The following is a 16,388-nucleotide window of genomic DNA, read 5'->3' as shown; positions in this document are numbered from 1 at the left end:
AAATTTTGGAGAAAGAAAAAAATATATATATGGAAAACAAAGCAGGGATTTCAAGAGACCCACTCTAGCATTACAAGGTAAGTATAGAAGGATGAGTTTGGAGCAGAAAGAGTTAACAACCAGCACAAAGGAAAAGCTTATAGTGTTGAAGGACAATATATTTGAAGAAATCCATTGCTTCGAGCTACAGTACGTTTTTTATAACAGCCTTTTGAGCTTGATCTCTTTAGCAACTCACAGCTAAACCATCTTGGGGGCTTTTTTAAAAATCCTCATACCTAGACACACACCTGTCCAACTAAATCAGAATCTCTGGTGATGAGACTCAGTCATCATTAGTTAATAAAACTTCTCAGCATATTCTATAAAATCCATGATTGCCTGGGTGGCTCAGTCGGTTAAGTGTCCAACTTCAGCTCAGATCATGATCTCACCATTCATGAGTTTGACCCCACATTGGGCTCCGCACTGACAGTGCAGAGGCTGCTTGGGATTCTATCTTCCTCTGTCTGTTCCTCCTCCACTTGTGTGCTCGTGTTCTCTCTCTCTGTCAAAATAAATAAACTTAAAAAAAAAATCCAAGATTGAGGACCAGTAATGGCATATTTAGACATTACCCGGATAAATAGCTTTGACAGATGCAAAATTTGTATGGAAAATAAACAGAAACCATGGGAAAGGATATAAATTTTAAGTATATAAAAGGAAGAATGTACCCTGGATACCAGGGTCATTGAGGAGAACTTCTCATGCATTCATTATGATGTACAAAGTGTCCCAGAATACTCCTCCAATCCAATTAAAAACAAATTTTAAAAAATAGTATTCATGTATGAAACATGAAGAGGAATGAAAGCCATGAGACTTAAAAAATAATGGGGCCCAGAAAGCAGTATTTGCTGATCTACATGTTTGGTTTGGCTGATTTTTTAAAAAAAAAAATTTTTTTTTCAACGTTTATTTATTTTTGGGACAGAGAGAGACAGAGCATGAATGGGGGAGGGGCAGAGAGAGAGGGAGACACAGAATCGGAAACAGGCTCCAGGCTCTGGGCCATCAGCTCAGAGCCTGACGCGGGGCTCGAACTCACAGACCGCAAGATCGTGACCTGGCTGAAGTCGGAGGCTTAACCGACTGCGCCACCCAGGCGCCCCTGGTTTGGCTGATTTTTTCAACACACACTTCAAAAAGGAATGCACACATACTGATTAACCTATTCTTCTGAGTGACCTCCATAGGGCACTCTTGATGTCCCTGTTCCTCAAGCTGTAAATGAAGGGGTTCAGCATGGGGGTGACTACGGTGTACACAACTGAGGCCACCATATCCTTCCTGGGAGAAGGCAACAGTGCTGATCCAAGGTATACTCCAATAGCCGTTCCATAAAATAAGCAAACAACTGACAGGTGAGAGCCACAGGTGGAGAAGGCTTTGTACTTCCCACCTGTTGACGGGATTCTCAGAATGGAAGAAACAATTTTATAGTAAGAGAAAAAGATCCCTGAGATAGGGAGAAAGCCAGAGATGACACCAACAAAATACATGACTACGTTATTGGTGAGAGTGTCAGAGCAGGCAAGGTTGAGGAGTTGAGAAGGGTCACAGAAGAAATTAGAAATTTCCACATCCTTGAAACAGGTAAGTTGCAACACGATTAAATTGTGCAACTGGGAGTCCAAAAGGCTAACACAAAAGGACACCAAAACTAAGAAGCCACAGAGATGTGGGTTCATGATGACTGAGTAGTGTAGAGGATGACAGATGGCCACAAATCGGTCATATGCCATTGCAGTCAGAAACATACCATCCATACATCCAAAAAGGATCAAAAAAGACATCTGAGTCAGGCAGCCCACATAGGAGATGACTCTGCTCTGAGTTTGGATGTCCATAATCATCTTAGGGACAGTGGTGGAGATGAATCCGATGTCAGCCAAGGACAGGTTGGAGAGGAAGAAGTACATGGGGGTGTGGAGGTGAGCATCAGAACTGACAACCAGGATGATGAGCAGGTTTCCAAGCACACTGACCAGGTACATGGACAGGAAAAGCCCAAAGAGGAGGGGCTGCAGTCCTGGATTATCTGAGAGTCCCGTGAGGAAGAATTCTGAGACACTTGTTAGATTTTGTTCTATGTAGCTTTGACACCTTTAGAAAACAAAAAGAGGGTTGGAGAAAGGAAACAAGTAAATGGGCATCCAGCACTGTGTCCATGTTGTATATTCAAGCAATTCACAAGTAAAATATTCATACTTGTAGACATGCACCCTAGTGCCTTTAGAAATATTTTTCAATGACACATCCCATTTCTTAGAACTCTTTCCTCATTGGTTTCACATTATTCACCTCTCTATATATACATTTACTTTAGAGAAATTCAACTGAAGAGTGTCAGAGGAGCAAGAACATAAGAGGTAATAAACCATGATCACAGTAAACAAGCCTACTTCTTTAAGAGAAACCACAGAATAAGACAAAAATCACTCTAATTTAAAGAAATGGAGATGCAGTTAAATATATCTTTCTTTACTCAAATGCAATGCTAGATATTCTCTTCATTTAGAGTATTCATAAACACCCCATGAAAGGCAGGACTGTGTGATTTGGATTCTGTATTAAAGTTCAATATTCATAATCAGAAAATATTTTGTTAGTTATATTCATGAGCTTTATCATTTTTTTATTTTCTTTCTTCTCTCCTTCTGGAGGTAAGCAATGATTTGATGTTGGTTGTCTTTTAAAAGTCATTTAATATGTAATTTCTATCCTTGGCTTTGGTGGACTTCAAATTTTGAAAAACACAGTTAAGTATGTATAATCATCCAACATTGATGACTATGAAGATAGTTTCTTCTTTGTTTCTGTGAACAATGGAAAGGTTTAGCCTACATTTAACAGAGATTTTTAAATTTTTGATGGCTCCCCTGTGCCAAAAAGGTATAGACTCCGGGGATTCAGAAATAAATGAGATTTGGTTGTTTCTCTCCACATGTGAAAGATATACTTGTGTAAACAAAAGTAAAATGTACTGTTAGAACTGTAGGGAAATCATAACCTCAGGTCATCAGATATTTAAGTCCAATGACATGATAGTTAACCTTATCATTATTAGTAATAAAAATTCTAAAATTTAATTTGCCCTTACTTTATGCACTCATCACATACTTATTGCATAGAGGGCATCCTTTGTTTGTTTAATCCTTTTTCAGTTGAGTTGTACCAATTAGGGATCAACTTAGACAACAATTCTAAGTCTCAGAGATACCAAGAACTTGACCTATAACACACTAATAATAAGTGGAGCAGACAGGATTCAAAATTAAATTGTTATTCTCTGAGTCCCATGAACTTCCTTGTCTCTATAATTTCTGAAAGTTTTCAACCGAGGTACAGAGATTTTAACTATAGGTACATCTGAGACATATTTTTTAACTGTTTTCAGTTTCCTAAGTAGAAATAGACCCAAGACTCTGACTTTGTCTCCTTTTGTGATTGAGTAGGCTTATTATAAGAATGGTAGAGGAAGTGGACAGTTGAAGGGAAATCCAGGAACAGGGGCAGACAGAGAGAGAGAGAGAGAGAGAGAGAGAGAGAGATCTCCCCTGAAGAACTGTGTGCCAACTCTCTAAGATCATTGCCTGTGATCTCAGCCATTCTTCCCATAGTTGATGCAGGAAGTTGACTGCTCTCCAACTGGGGTCTACCAGAAACCCCTAAAGGGAAGAGCAAGAAGTCTCTGCCAGGACTGACAAGGAAGTGAAATGACCATTTTGGGTTGTCGGGGGGGAATACTGGTCTGATGTTCAGATTCAAACATGGCATCAACCCTTTCTGACTTATGACCTGGTACAAGTTACATAAAATTCTGTTCTCCTTTCTCCTTATATAAAATAATAATAATGTGTGCATTTATCATTTGGGACAACTTATGCAGGTGAAATCAAACAAGATACATAAAATACATATCTCAGAGCCTGGCACTTAGGAAGCCCCCAGTAAAAGCACACTATGTTGTGGTTAATGGTTAATGTCATCTTCCTCCTTGTAATCATCATAATCTCCTTCATGATCATTTTGGAGTAGCTTAGGAAAAGGCTGGGGAGATCCATCTGCGGCTATATGGCGGGGCAGATGTCAACAAGAGCCAGAACCAGTAAGAGTGGAAGCAGAACTGTTTTTTAATTTTTTTTTAATGTTTATTTATTTTTGAAAGAGAGAGACAGAGTGCAAGTGGGGGAGGGGCAGAGACAGAGGGAGACACAGAATCTGAAGCAGGGTCCAGGCTCAGAGCGGTCAGCACAGAGCCCGACTTGGGGCTTGAACCAAGAACTGCAAGATCATGACCTGAGCTGAAGCCGGACGCTTAACCGACAGACTCACCCAGGTGCCCCAGAAGAACTCTTAATGAGAATTCTCACACCTCCACCAGAACCAAGAAAATAAATTTCACAGGGCTCTCATCTGAAGGTTTATATACTGATGCCCTCCCATCCGTCTATCCCAAGCGTCATCATGTTTGTGTTGTTGAGGAAAAAATGTTCCTGATGGTCCCTCCTCCAATCACTGTCCCCTTCAGCACTTACTGGGCGGGAATGCATCTCTGCTGGAGCATGATGGAGGAGTACAGGTCTCCTGTCGGGTGTATGATGAAGGTTCACAGTCCCTCCTCAGGACAGGCAGGAAGACAGACTTGGCTGGGACCTTCTTATGCAGATGCCCACAAGGGGAGGAGACACAGGTATGGAGCCACTGTATTAGAACTGTCGAACTAAACAGCTGGAGGCACCTGCCAATTATTCACAACTGTATGACTTTGGAGGCTCAATACACAAAGCTTATAATAAGCCAATTGGTCCATGTTGTCCCGATCTCTAAGGACTTGCTAATGTTAATAGAAGAGAAAGGGGAACAGAGGAGTATCTTTAGAAGGGTCTAGGTCCTTCCTCTCCTCTGGAAGAAGTTCAGCTCTACTCCTTGCTTCTTACTTCCAGGTTGTAGGATCTTAACATAAAATTCAGACTTTATTTTCAATTGAATCACTCAATATGAGATTTTGATATCTGTAATCCATTATATATGAATCATGAAATCTAGGCAGAATTAGGTCTTCTATACAGAGAATGTGATACTATTTCCATTTTCTCAGTCAATAGCTGCCTTTCTCTTTTATTTTTCTATTTACTTTTATTTTTGAGGTAGAGAGACAGAGTGTGAGCAGGGGAGGAGCAGTCAGGGAGACACAGAATCTGAAGCAGGCTTCAGGTTCTGAGCTGTCAGCGCAGAGCCTGGTGGGGGGCTTGAACCCACAACAGTGAGATCATGACCTGAACTGAAGTCAGATGCTTAACTGGCTGAGCCACCCAGGTGCCCCAGTTAATAGTTGTCTCTAAAGATAACTTCTTATTTTCATTTTTTAGCTCTTACTTGGGTCAGCATTTTTTTTAAGTTTTTTTTTTTTTTTTTTTGAGAGAAAAAGAGAGAGAGAAAGCACATGTGGGGGGAGGGGCAGAGAGAAGGAGAGGCAGAATCTCAAGCAGGCTTCACACCATGAGCACAGAGCCTGATGTGGGGTTTGAACTCACAAACTGTGAGATCATGATCTGAGCCAAGATCAAGAGTGGGTCACTTAACCGACTGAGCCACCCAGGTGCCTGCCCCAGGTTGGCGTTTTATATGTTGGAGATTCACAGGGTTATTTTTATTTTTTGGCTAATTTGAATGAGACTTTAGTTCTCTTTTTTTCTCTCTCTCTCTAATTGAGTTACACTGATATATTAGAAAACCATTGATTCTTACATATTTATTTGGTAACTGATATTTTACTTCAATACTTTAGAGAGCCTCTCATAATGTTATAATCAAGGTGTTGGCCAAGGCTGTTATCATCTCAAGTCTTGACAGGCAGAAACCCATTTACAAGCTCATTCATGGGCCATTGGTAGGATTCACATGTTTGCAGGCTGTTGGCCAAAGAATTCCCTAAGTTCCTTCACACTCAGGCCTCTTGATGGGGCAGTTCGTAACGTGGCAATTGGGTTCCATCAAGATGATCAACTGAAAGAGTAAGAGAGAGGCGGTAGGAAGAATTCTTTTTTTTTCACCCTATTCCCAAAAGTGACTTCCCAACATTTCTTCCACTTTCTCATTGTTGGAAGTGAGTCGCTATGTCTATTTCACACTCAGGGGGAGGGAAATACACAAGAACCAGAAAACCAGGAGTTGGGGATCATTGGAAACATCTCAAGTACTGCTTATCACACAAGTCTCATCCTCCATAAGAACTTTGTGCTCCAAGCACTTCAAGACTCAGGTCATTTCTGTTTGCTTTCCAGTATAGTCCCGAATTTGTCACACAACAAAAATTCCTAGGAGACACACTGGCAAATGGGTAGAACGTGTTCTCCATTGGGCACTTCTGCAGACCCCACTTTACTGCTTCTGGTCATGCCATCTCAAGTAGACTCCTTGGTTTCTGTTGCACCATGAGAGCCCCTCCACCAACTTTAAGCCAACTTGCAGCTATTCCATGGCCAAATTTAACAAATATCCCCAGCGGTTCTGATTTCTGCCAACTAGAGAGGAATCAACTCACTCTAGAATCTATTTTCTTTAGATTTCTGTGTTCTCAGCTTTTATTTTTTTTTTTAATTTTTTTTTCAACGTTTATTTATTTTTTTGGGGACAGAGAGAGACAGAGCATGAACGGGGGAGGGGCAGAGAGAGAGGGAGACACAGAATCGGAAACAGGCTCCAGGCTCTGAGCCATCAGCCCAGAGCCTGATGCAGGGTTCGAACTCACGGACCGCGAGATCGTGACCTGGCTGAAGTCGGACGCTTAACCGACTGCGCCACCCAGGCGCCCCTGTTCTCAGCTTTTAAAGACATAAATAAACTGTGGTTTTGGTTTATCTGTTGTTTTTTTTTCTAGTGGATAAAGTGAGATGTATGTGGATAGTGGGATGTAACCTTCTAAATTCCCTCTAAGCATCCTTCCTGACTCAGAGATCTCTCTGCTGAGGAATATGGAGATTAGTTTGTCATTAAGTGATATGAAGAAAACTTTAGGGTATACCCAATCAAATTGGATACTGGAAAGAATGCTATTTACCTGCGTGTGGATAAATGACAGAAGGTATTTTTAGGGGAGAGCACATGACAGATAAGTAGAGGTAGATATGAGAGGGAGAGGTGGGGTGTTAAGGCATTTAGAATAGTTAGCCCATAGAAAAACTGTGTTATTAAACTGAAGTTATTTCAGAGTAGGGTGTATAAAGACATTAGTAGGGGGGAAGGATACTAGGGTCATGATAAAGATGAATTTATAGGACACAGAATAGGAAAACCAAAGGCATTTATGTTTGTGTAGTAAAATGTGATATGTGCTTTCTTCTTTTCCAGTTTCCAATTCCCGCTGCCATGATGAGTAGTGGCCAAATGGCAAGTAGGTAGAAGAAATGTATTGGAGAAGGAGAAGGTGAGTATTGGGGCCTTTTAATATTTGGGCAGTAGCAAAAATATTATTAAACTGAAGTCAGCATAGTGGGTAGAGGAGATGAGATATTAGTGTCACTGCCAAAGATGAGTATAGAGGACATGATATATCCAACAAAGGGGTCAATTTCCAAAATATGTAAAGAAATTATACAACTTAACACCCAAAAAATTTTTTTCAATTAAAAATGGGCATTTTTCCAAAGAAGACATAAGATGACCAACAAACACATGAAAGTATGCTGACCATCAATAATCATCAGGGAAATGCAAATTACTTGATACCTGTCAGAAGGGCTAAAATCAAAAACATAAGAAGTAACAAGTATTATTGAGGACGTGGAGAAAAAGGAAACCTCCTGCACTGTTTGTGGGAATGCAAATTGGAGCACTCACTGTGGAAAACCGTATTCTAAAAATAGCATTGCCATACGATCCAGCAATTCCACTACTGGGTATTTACCCAAAGAAAATGAAAACACTAATTTGAAAAGATATTTGCATTCCCAAATACATATCAAAACCACAATGAGATATCTCACACCTTTCAGAATTGCTAAAATTAACGACGCAGGAAACTACAGATGTTGGTGAGGATGTGGAGAAAGGGGAACACTTTTCCACCGTTGGTGGGAATGCAAACTGGTTCAGCCACTCTAGAAAACAGTATGGAGGTTCCTCAAAAAATCAAAATAGAACTACCCTACGACCCAGCAATTGCATGACTAGGTATTTATCCATAGGATACAAAAATGCTGATTTGAAGGGGCACATGCATCCCAGTGTGTAGCAGTGCTATCAACAATAGCCAAATTATGGAAAAACCCCAAATATCCATAGACTGATGAATGGATAAAGAAGATGTGGTATGTATAAACAATGGAATATTACTTGGCAATCAATAAGAATGAAATCTTGCCATTTGCAACAACGTGGATGGAAATAGAGCAAAATAGGTCAGTCAGAGAGAGACAAATATCATATGATTTCACTCATGTGTGGAATTTAAGAAACAAAGGAGATGAACAGAGGGGAAGGGAAGGAAAAATAAAATAAGATAAAAACAGAGAGGGAGACAACCCATAAGAGATTCTTAAGTGCAGAGAACAAACTGAGACTTGCTGGAGGGGAAGTGGGTAGGGGGAGGGGCTAGATGGGTGATGGGTATTAAGGAGGGCACTTGTTGGGATGGACACTGGGTGTTATATGTAAGTGATGAATCACTAAATTCTACTCCTAAAACCAATACTACACTCTATGTTAACTAACTTGAATTTAAATTAATTAATTAGTTAATTTTAAAAAAGATATTTGCACCCCTCTGTTTGTTGCAGTATTATTTATAATAGCCAAGGTACAGAAGCAACTCAAATGTCCACCAACAGATGAATGGATAAAGAAGATCTGGTATATTTATATACAATGGAATATTATTCAGCCATAAAAAATGCAGTGTAATCTTGCCATTCCCAACAACATGGATGGACCTACGGGGTTTAATGTTAAGTGAAATAAGTCAAAACAAATACCATATGAATTTACCCATATGTGGAATTTAAGAAACAAAACAAATGAACAAACAAAAACATGAACAAGAAAACAGACTTTTAAATACAGAGAACAAACTGGTGATTGCCAGAGGAGAGGTGGGTGAGAGGATGGGTGAAATAGATAAAGGGGATTAAGAGTACACTTATCACAATGAGCACTGAGTAATATATGAATTGTTGAATAATTATAATGTACACCTGAAACTAATATAACACTGTATGTTAATTATACTTGAATATAAATGAAAGAAAGAAAGGATAAATGGGATAAGTGAATGAATGAATGAATGTCAAGTTTGACAACCAGTGACATGAATCCTCCCACATAACCTGATTGGAAAAATGAGAAATCTGTATGGAAAATACACAAGAACTGCGGGGGAAATGTGATTTAAATGTATAAAAAGAGAACCTCTCATCTTTCTGGGATGCTTGGATCACCAATGCTAAAGCACAGAATCTCCACAGATATAATAGGATTCAGTCATGCAATGATTATGATATACAAAGGACCCCAGAATATTTTCTCTGTCCCATTGAAGACATATGAAAAAAAGCAATATGGAAATGTTCAGCAAGGAGAGGGGTGAAAGCCATGACAGCTAAACAAAATGATATGGTGAGAGAGGTAGGATTTGCAAGTCTAGGTTAGTTTTGCTGCATTTTCCTACCTACACTCCAAATGGACAGCACAGTATTGAGATTAGATTGTTTTGCTGAGGAGCCTCTGCATGGCCCTTTGGATGTCCCTGTTCCTCAGGCTGTAGATGAAAGGGTTCAACATGGGAGTGACCACAGTATACACCACCGAGGCCACTGCACCCTTCCTGGGGGAAGTTGACACAGCTGAACTGAGATACACCCCGAGTCCTGTTCCATAAAATAAGCAAACAACTGACAGGTGAGAGCCACAGGTGGAGAAGGCTTTGTACTTCCCACCTGTTGATGGGATTCTCAGAATGGAAGAAACAATTTTATAGTAAGAGAAAAAGATCCCTGAGATAGGGAGAAAGCCAGAGATGACACCAACAAAATACATGACTATGTTATTGGTGAGAGTGTCAGAGCAGGCAAGGTTGAGGAGTTGCGAAGGATCACAGAAGAAATGAGAAATTTCCACATCCTTGAAGTAGGTAAGTTGTAACACGATCGAATTGTGCATCTGGGAGACCAAAACACTGATGAAAAGTGATGCTAAAACCAACAAGCCACAGAGGCGAGGGTTCATGATGACCAAGTAGCGCAGGGGGTGACAGATTGCCACAAACCGGTCATATGCCATCGCAGCCAGGAGGAGACTCTCCAAACATCCAAAAAGCATAAAAAAAGACATCTGAGTCAGGCAGCCCACATACGAGATGACTCTGCTCTGAGTTTGGATGTCCACAATCATCTTGGGGATGGTAGTAGAGGTGAAACCGATGTCAGCCAATGACAGGTTGGAGAGGAAAAAGTACATGGGGGCGTGGAGGTGGGGCTCAGAGCTGACGGCCAGGATGATGAGCAGGTTCCCAAGCACGCTGACCAGGTACATAGACAGGAACAGCCCAAAGAGGAGGGGATGCAGTTCTAGATCATCTGAGAGTCCCGTGAGGAAGAATTCTGAAACCCTTGTTAGATTTTGTGGTTCTATGTACCTTGGACACCTTTTGAAAAAGAAAAGAAGGTTGGGGAAAGTAAACAAGTCAATGGACATTCAGCACTGTGTCCATATTGTGTATTCAAGCAGTTCACAAGGAAAATATTCACACTTAGGATCATACAGTCCAGTACCTTCAACAATATTTCTGTGCCTAAAATTCAATTGTCTTAGAACTGTTTCCTCACTCGTTTCTCTGTTATTCTCTCTTTCTCTCTCTTTTTTAAATTTTAGACAGAGTCCACAGGAGTGGAGGGGGGGCAGAGGGAGTGGGATTGAGAATCCAGGGTTCCATCTCATGACCCTGGGACCATAATCTGAGCAGAAATCAAGTCAGCCACTCAAACAACTGAGCCTTCCAGGTACCCTCTTCCTATACACACTTTAAAGATACTCAGCTGAAGAATGTTAGAGGAGCAAGAACATTTAGAGATAAATGATAAATCCATGATCACCATAAAATACTCTTTTAAAGAAATATATTGAATAAGAAACATTCTTCTCCCTTTAAGGAAAAAATTATTCTAATTAAAGGGCACTTAGAAGCATCCTATTTTATTCAAATAAGTGCAAGAAATTCTCTTTAGGATATTGATAAACTGTGTAATTGCTAGAATTACACTCTGACATTCTAAATTAAAGTCAAATATTTACAATCAGAAAGTTTTTCAAAGTGTATTAATTTTCTTCATGGGTTTCATCACTGTCTGGTTTTCTGACTTTTCTCCTCAGTGGAAATATGTGTTCACTCAAATATGTGGGTTGTCTCCTTAAAGTCTTTTCAAATATAGGGGTGCCTGTTGGCTCAGTCGGTTAAACGTCCAATTCCTGATTTCGGTCATGATCTCATGGTTCATGGGTTCAAGCCCTGTGTTGTACTCTATGCTGACAGCACAAAGCCTGCTTAAAATTCTCTCTCTCTCTCTCTCTCTCTCTCTCTCAAAATAAATAAATTTGAACATCTTTTCAAATATAACTCTTAACTGTAGACTTCAAATTTTGATAAACATATTTTAGATAAATGCATAAAATCATGCATCATCAGTGACCCCATAGATGGATTCATGTACAATGCAGCTCTCAATCATTAAACTATAAATAACTTTTAAAAAATACTGTCATCCTATCTCATTTTATGCAGGATTATATATAAACATTACACAATCTCAGGGAAATTGACACTGGTGTTTGACACTGCTCTTTGGGGTGCTTTTTGTTTGTTTGTTTTTGTTTTGTTTTTTTGGTCTGCATTTTGTAGTGCTTTGGTATTAGTACAAGTGCTTACAGGTATTTCTAATCCTAAACATTTAGAAGGGCTGCTTCTTTTTATATTTTTAAAATATTTTTTACTTTTTTGTGAATTTTTTGTTCCATTTTACTTTCATCATTTCATTTTATTCTATTTTATTGTATTCATTTTTTAAATTTTCAAAAATTTTCCTTTTTTTCCCTTTATTTTCTTTCCCTTCTTCCTCTATTCTATCAAGCCTCTTTCAACAACCAGACCAAAACAACCTAGGACCTAGCATCCTTTATTTGATTTTTTTGTGTTGTTTTTAATTTAAAATTTTTATTTTATTAATTCTTTTTCTTCTTCCAAAATGACAAAACAAAGGAATTCACCCCAAAAGAAAGGATAGGAAGAAATGACAGCTGGGGACTTAATCGATATATATACAAGCAAGATGTCTGAACAAGAATTTAGAATCACGATAATAAGGACACTAGCTGGGGGTGAAAACAGATTAGAATCCCTTCCTGCAGAGATAAAAGAAATAAAAGCCAGTCAGGATGAAATAAAAATACCATAACTGAGCTGCAGTTTCCAATGGATGCCATGGCAGCAAGGATGCATGAAGTAGAACAGTGAATCAGTGATATAGAGGACAAACTTATCAATAATTATGAAGCAGGAAAAAAGAGGGTAACTAAGGCAAAAGAGCATAATATAAGAATTAGAGAACTCAGCGACTCATTAAAAAGGAATAACATCAGAATCATAGGGGTCCCAGAAGATGAAGAGACAGTAAAAGGGGTAGAAAATTCATGTGAGCAAATCATAGCAGAAAACTTTCCTAACCTGGGGAAGACACAGACATCAAAATCCAGGACACGCAGAGAACTCCCATTAGATTCAACAAGAACTGACCATCAACAAAGCACATCATAGTCAAATTCACAAAGTACACAGACAAGGAAAGAACCAAGAAAGCAGCAAGGGGGGAAAAAAAAGTCCTTAACCTACAAGGGAAGACAGATGAGGTTCATAGCAGACCTATCCACAGAAACTTGGCAGACCAGAAAGGAGTGGCAGGATATATTCAATGTCCTGAGTCAGAAAAATATGCAGCCAAGAATTCTTCATCCAGCAAGACTGTAATTTAAAATAGGAGAGATAAAAAGTTTCCCAGACAAACAAAAACTAAAGGAGTTCGTGACCACTAAACCAGCACTGCAAGAAATTTTAAGGGGGACTCTCTGAGGCAAGAAAAGATGAAAGACAACAAAAAAGACCAAAAGCAACAAAGACTAGAAAGGAGCAGAGAACACCACCAGAAACTCCCAACTCTACAGGCAACACAATGGCAATAAATTCATATCTTTCAGTACTTACTCTAAATGTCAATGAACTAAATACTCCAATAAAAGACGTAGAGTAACCGAATGGATAAGAAAACAAGATCCATCTATATGCTGTTTACAAGACACCCATTTTAGACCTAAAGACACCTTCAGATTGAAAGTAAAGGGATGGAGAACCATCTATCGTGCTAATGGTCGCCAAAAGGAAGCTGGTAGCCATACTTAGACAATCTAGATTTTAAAATAAAGACCGTAACAAGAGATGAAGAAGGACATTATATCATAATTAAGGGGACTATCCACCAAGATGACCAAACAGTTGTAAACACCTATGACCCCAATGTGAAGCGCCCAAATATATAAATCAATTAATCATGGACACACAGAAACTCATTGATAATACCACAATAGTAGGGGGCTTCAACACCTCACTTACAGCAATGGACAGATATCTAAACAGAAAATGAACATGGAAACAATGGCTTTGAATGACACACTGGACCAGATGGACTTAACAGATATATTCAGAACATTTCATCCTAAAGCAGGGGAATATACATCCTTCTGCAGTGCACATGGAACATTCTCCAGAATAGATTACATACTGGGACACAAATCAGCCCTCAACAAGTACACAAGGGTCGAGATCACACTGCATATTTTCAGACCACCAAACTATAAAACTCAAAATCCACCACAAGAAAATATTTGAAAAGACAACAAACACTTGTAGACTAAAGAACATCCTAGTAAAGAATGAATGGGCTAACCAAGAAATTAAAAGGTAGATGGAAGCCAATGAAAATGATAACACCACAGCCTAAAACCTCTGGGATGCAGCAAAGGCAGTCATAAGAGGGAAGTATATAGCAATACAGGCTTTCCTAAAGAAAGAAGAAAGGTCTCAGATATACAACCTAACCTCACACCTTAAAGAGCTGGAAGAAGAACAGCAAATAAAACTCAAAACCAGCAGAAGACAGGAAATAATAAAGATTAGAGCAGAAATCAATGCTATTGAAACCAAAAAACCAGTACAACAGATCAACAAAACCAGAAGCTGGTTCTTTGAAAGAATTCACAAAATTGATAACCTTCTAGCAAGTTTGATCAAAAAGAAAAAGGAAAGGACCCAAATAAATAAAATCAAGAATGAAAGAGGAGAGATCACAGCCAACACAGAAGAAATAAAAACAATAATAAGAGAATATTGTGAGTAATTATACGCCAATAAAAAGGGCAATCTGGAAGAAATGGAAAAATTCTTAGAAACATATAAACTACCACAACTGAAACAGGAAGAAATAGAAAATTTTAACAGACCATAACCAGTAAAAACCATCAAATTAGTAATCAAATATCTCCCCAAAAACAAAAGTCCAAGGCCAGATGGCTTTCCAGGGTAATTCTACCAAACATTTAGAGTTAACACTTACTATTTTGAAGCTGTTCCAAAAAATAGAAATCAAAGGGAATCTTCCAAACTCATTCTATGAAGCCAGCATTACCTTGACTCCAAAACCAGACAAAGACCCCCTATAAAAAGGAGAACTACAGATCCATTTCCTGATGAACATCCTCAACAAGATACTAGCCAACTGGATCCAACAATATATTCAAAGAATTTTTCACCAACCAAGTGGGATTTATACCTGGGTTGCAGGACTGGTTCAATATCTGCAAAACAATCAATGTGATGCATCACATCAGTAAAAGAAAGGACAAGAACCACGTAATCCTCTCAATAGATGCAGAGAAAGCATTTGACCAAATACAGCATTCTTTCTTGATAAAAACCCTCAAGAAAGTAGGGATAGAAGGATCATACCTCGAGATCATAAAAGCCATATATGAGAGAACAACTGCTAATATCATCCTCAATGGGGAAAAACTGAGAGCTTTCCCCCTAAGGTCAGGAACAAGACAGGGATGTCCACTCTCGCCACTGTTATTCAACATAGTATTGGAAGTCTTAGCCTCAGCAACAGACAACACAAAGAAATAAAAGGCATCCAAATTGGCCAGGAGGAGGTCAAACTTTCACTCTTTACAGATGACATGATACTCTACATGGAAAACCCAAAAAATTCCACAAAAAAAACTGCTATAATTGGTCCATGAATTTGCAAAGTCTCAGGATATAAAATCAACGCACAGAAATTGGTTGCATTCCTATACACCAATAATGAAGCAACAGAAAGAGAAATCAAGGAATCGATCTCATTTAGAATTGCACCAAAAACCATAAAATACCTTGGAATACACCTAACCAAAGAGGTGAAAAACCTATACACTGAAAACTATAGAAAGTTTATGAAAGAAATTGAAGAAGACACCAAAAAATGGAAAAATATTCCATGCTCATGGGTTGGAAGAACAAATATTGTTAAAATGTCGATACTACACAAAGCAATCTACATAGTCAATGTAATCCCTATCAAAATAATACCAGCATTCTTCACAGAGCTAGAAGAAACAATCCTAAAATTTGTAGGGAACCACAAAAGACCCTGAATAGCCAAATAAATCCTGAAAAAGAAAACCAAACCTGGAGACATCACAATCCTGGACTTCAAGCTGTATTACAAAGCTGCAATCATCAAGACAGTATGGTACTGGCACAAGAACAGACCCTCAGATCAATGGAACAGAATAGAGAACCCAGAAACGGACCCACAAACATATGGCCAACTATCTTTGACAAAGCAGGAAAGAATACCCAATGGGATAAAGACAGTCTCTTCAGCAAGTGGTGCTGGAAAAACTGGACAGCAACATGCAGAAAAATGAACTTGGACCACTTTCTTACACCAGACACAAAAAGAAACTCAAAATGGACGAAAGACCTAAACGTAAGACAGGAAACCATCAAAATCCTAGAGAACACAGGCAAAAACCTCTTTGATCTTGGCTGCAGCAACTTCTTACTCAACACGTCTCCAGAGGCAAGGGAAACAAAAGCAAAAATGAACCATTGGGACCTCATCAAGATAAAAAGCTTCTGCACGGCAAAGGAAACAATCGGCAAAACTAAAAGGCAACTGACAGAATGGAAGAAGATATTTGCAAATGACATAACACATATAGGGTTAGTATACAAAATCTACAAAGGGCTTCTCAAACTC

The 16,388-nt window shown here is 39.0% G+C and overlaps 1 protein-coding gene and 1 pseudogene across 1 annotated transcript; both read right to left on the bottom strand.

The window, feature by feature from the left end:
* Positions 1 to 1,208: 1,208 nt before the first annotated feature.
* Positions 1,209 to 2,198, bottom strand: LOC112852249 (putative gustatory receptor PTE01 pseudogene; annotated as a pseudogene).
* Positions 2,199 to 9,744: 7,546 nt separating this feature from the next.
* Positions 9,745 to 10,737, bottom strand: LOC112852669 (putative gustatory receptor PTE01). The gene has a single exon (XM_025916198.2). The coding sequence runs from the start codon at positions 10,735 to 10,737 to the stop codon at positions 9,745 to 9,747; it is 993 nt and encodes a 330-aa protein (XP_025771983.2).
* Positions 10,738 to 16,388: the final 5,651 nt, after the last annotated feature.

The sequence above is a fragment of the Puma concolor genome, chromosome A2 (assembly GCF_028749965.1).
Source record: "Puma concolor isolate L17-30 chromosome A2, mPumCon1.1.hap2, whole genome shotgun sequence".
Taxonomy (NCBI): domain Eukaryota; kingdom Metazoa; phylum Chordata; class Mammalia; order Carnivora; family Felidae; genus Puma; species Puma concolor.
This window is presented reverse-complemented; position numbering and strand designations above follow the sequence as displayed.

What these genes read in the sequence shown, in the direction of transcription:
- LOC112852669 (XM_025916198.2), bottom strand. Translation starts at nt 10,737, where the DNA reads ATGTCCATTGACTTGTTTACTTTCCCCAACCTTCTTTTCTTTTTCAAA.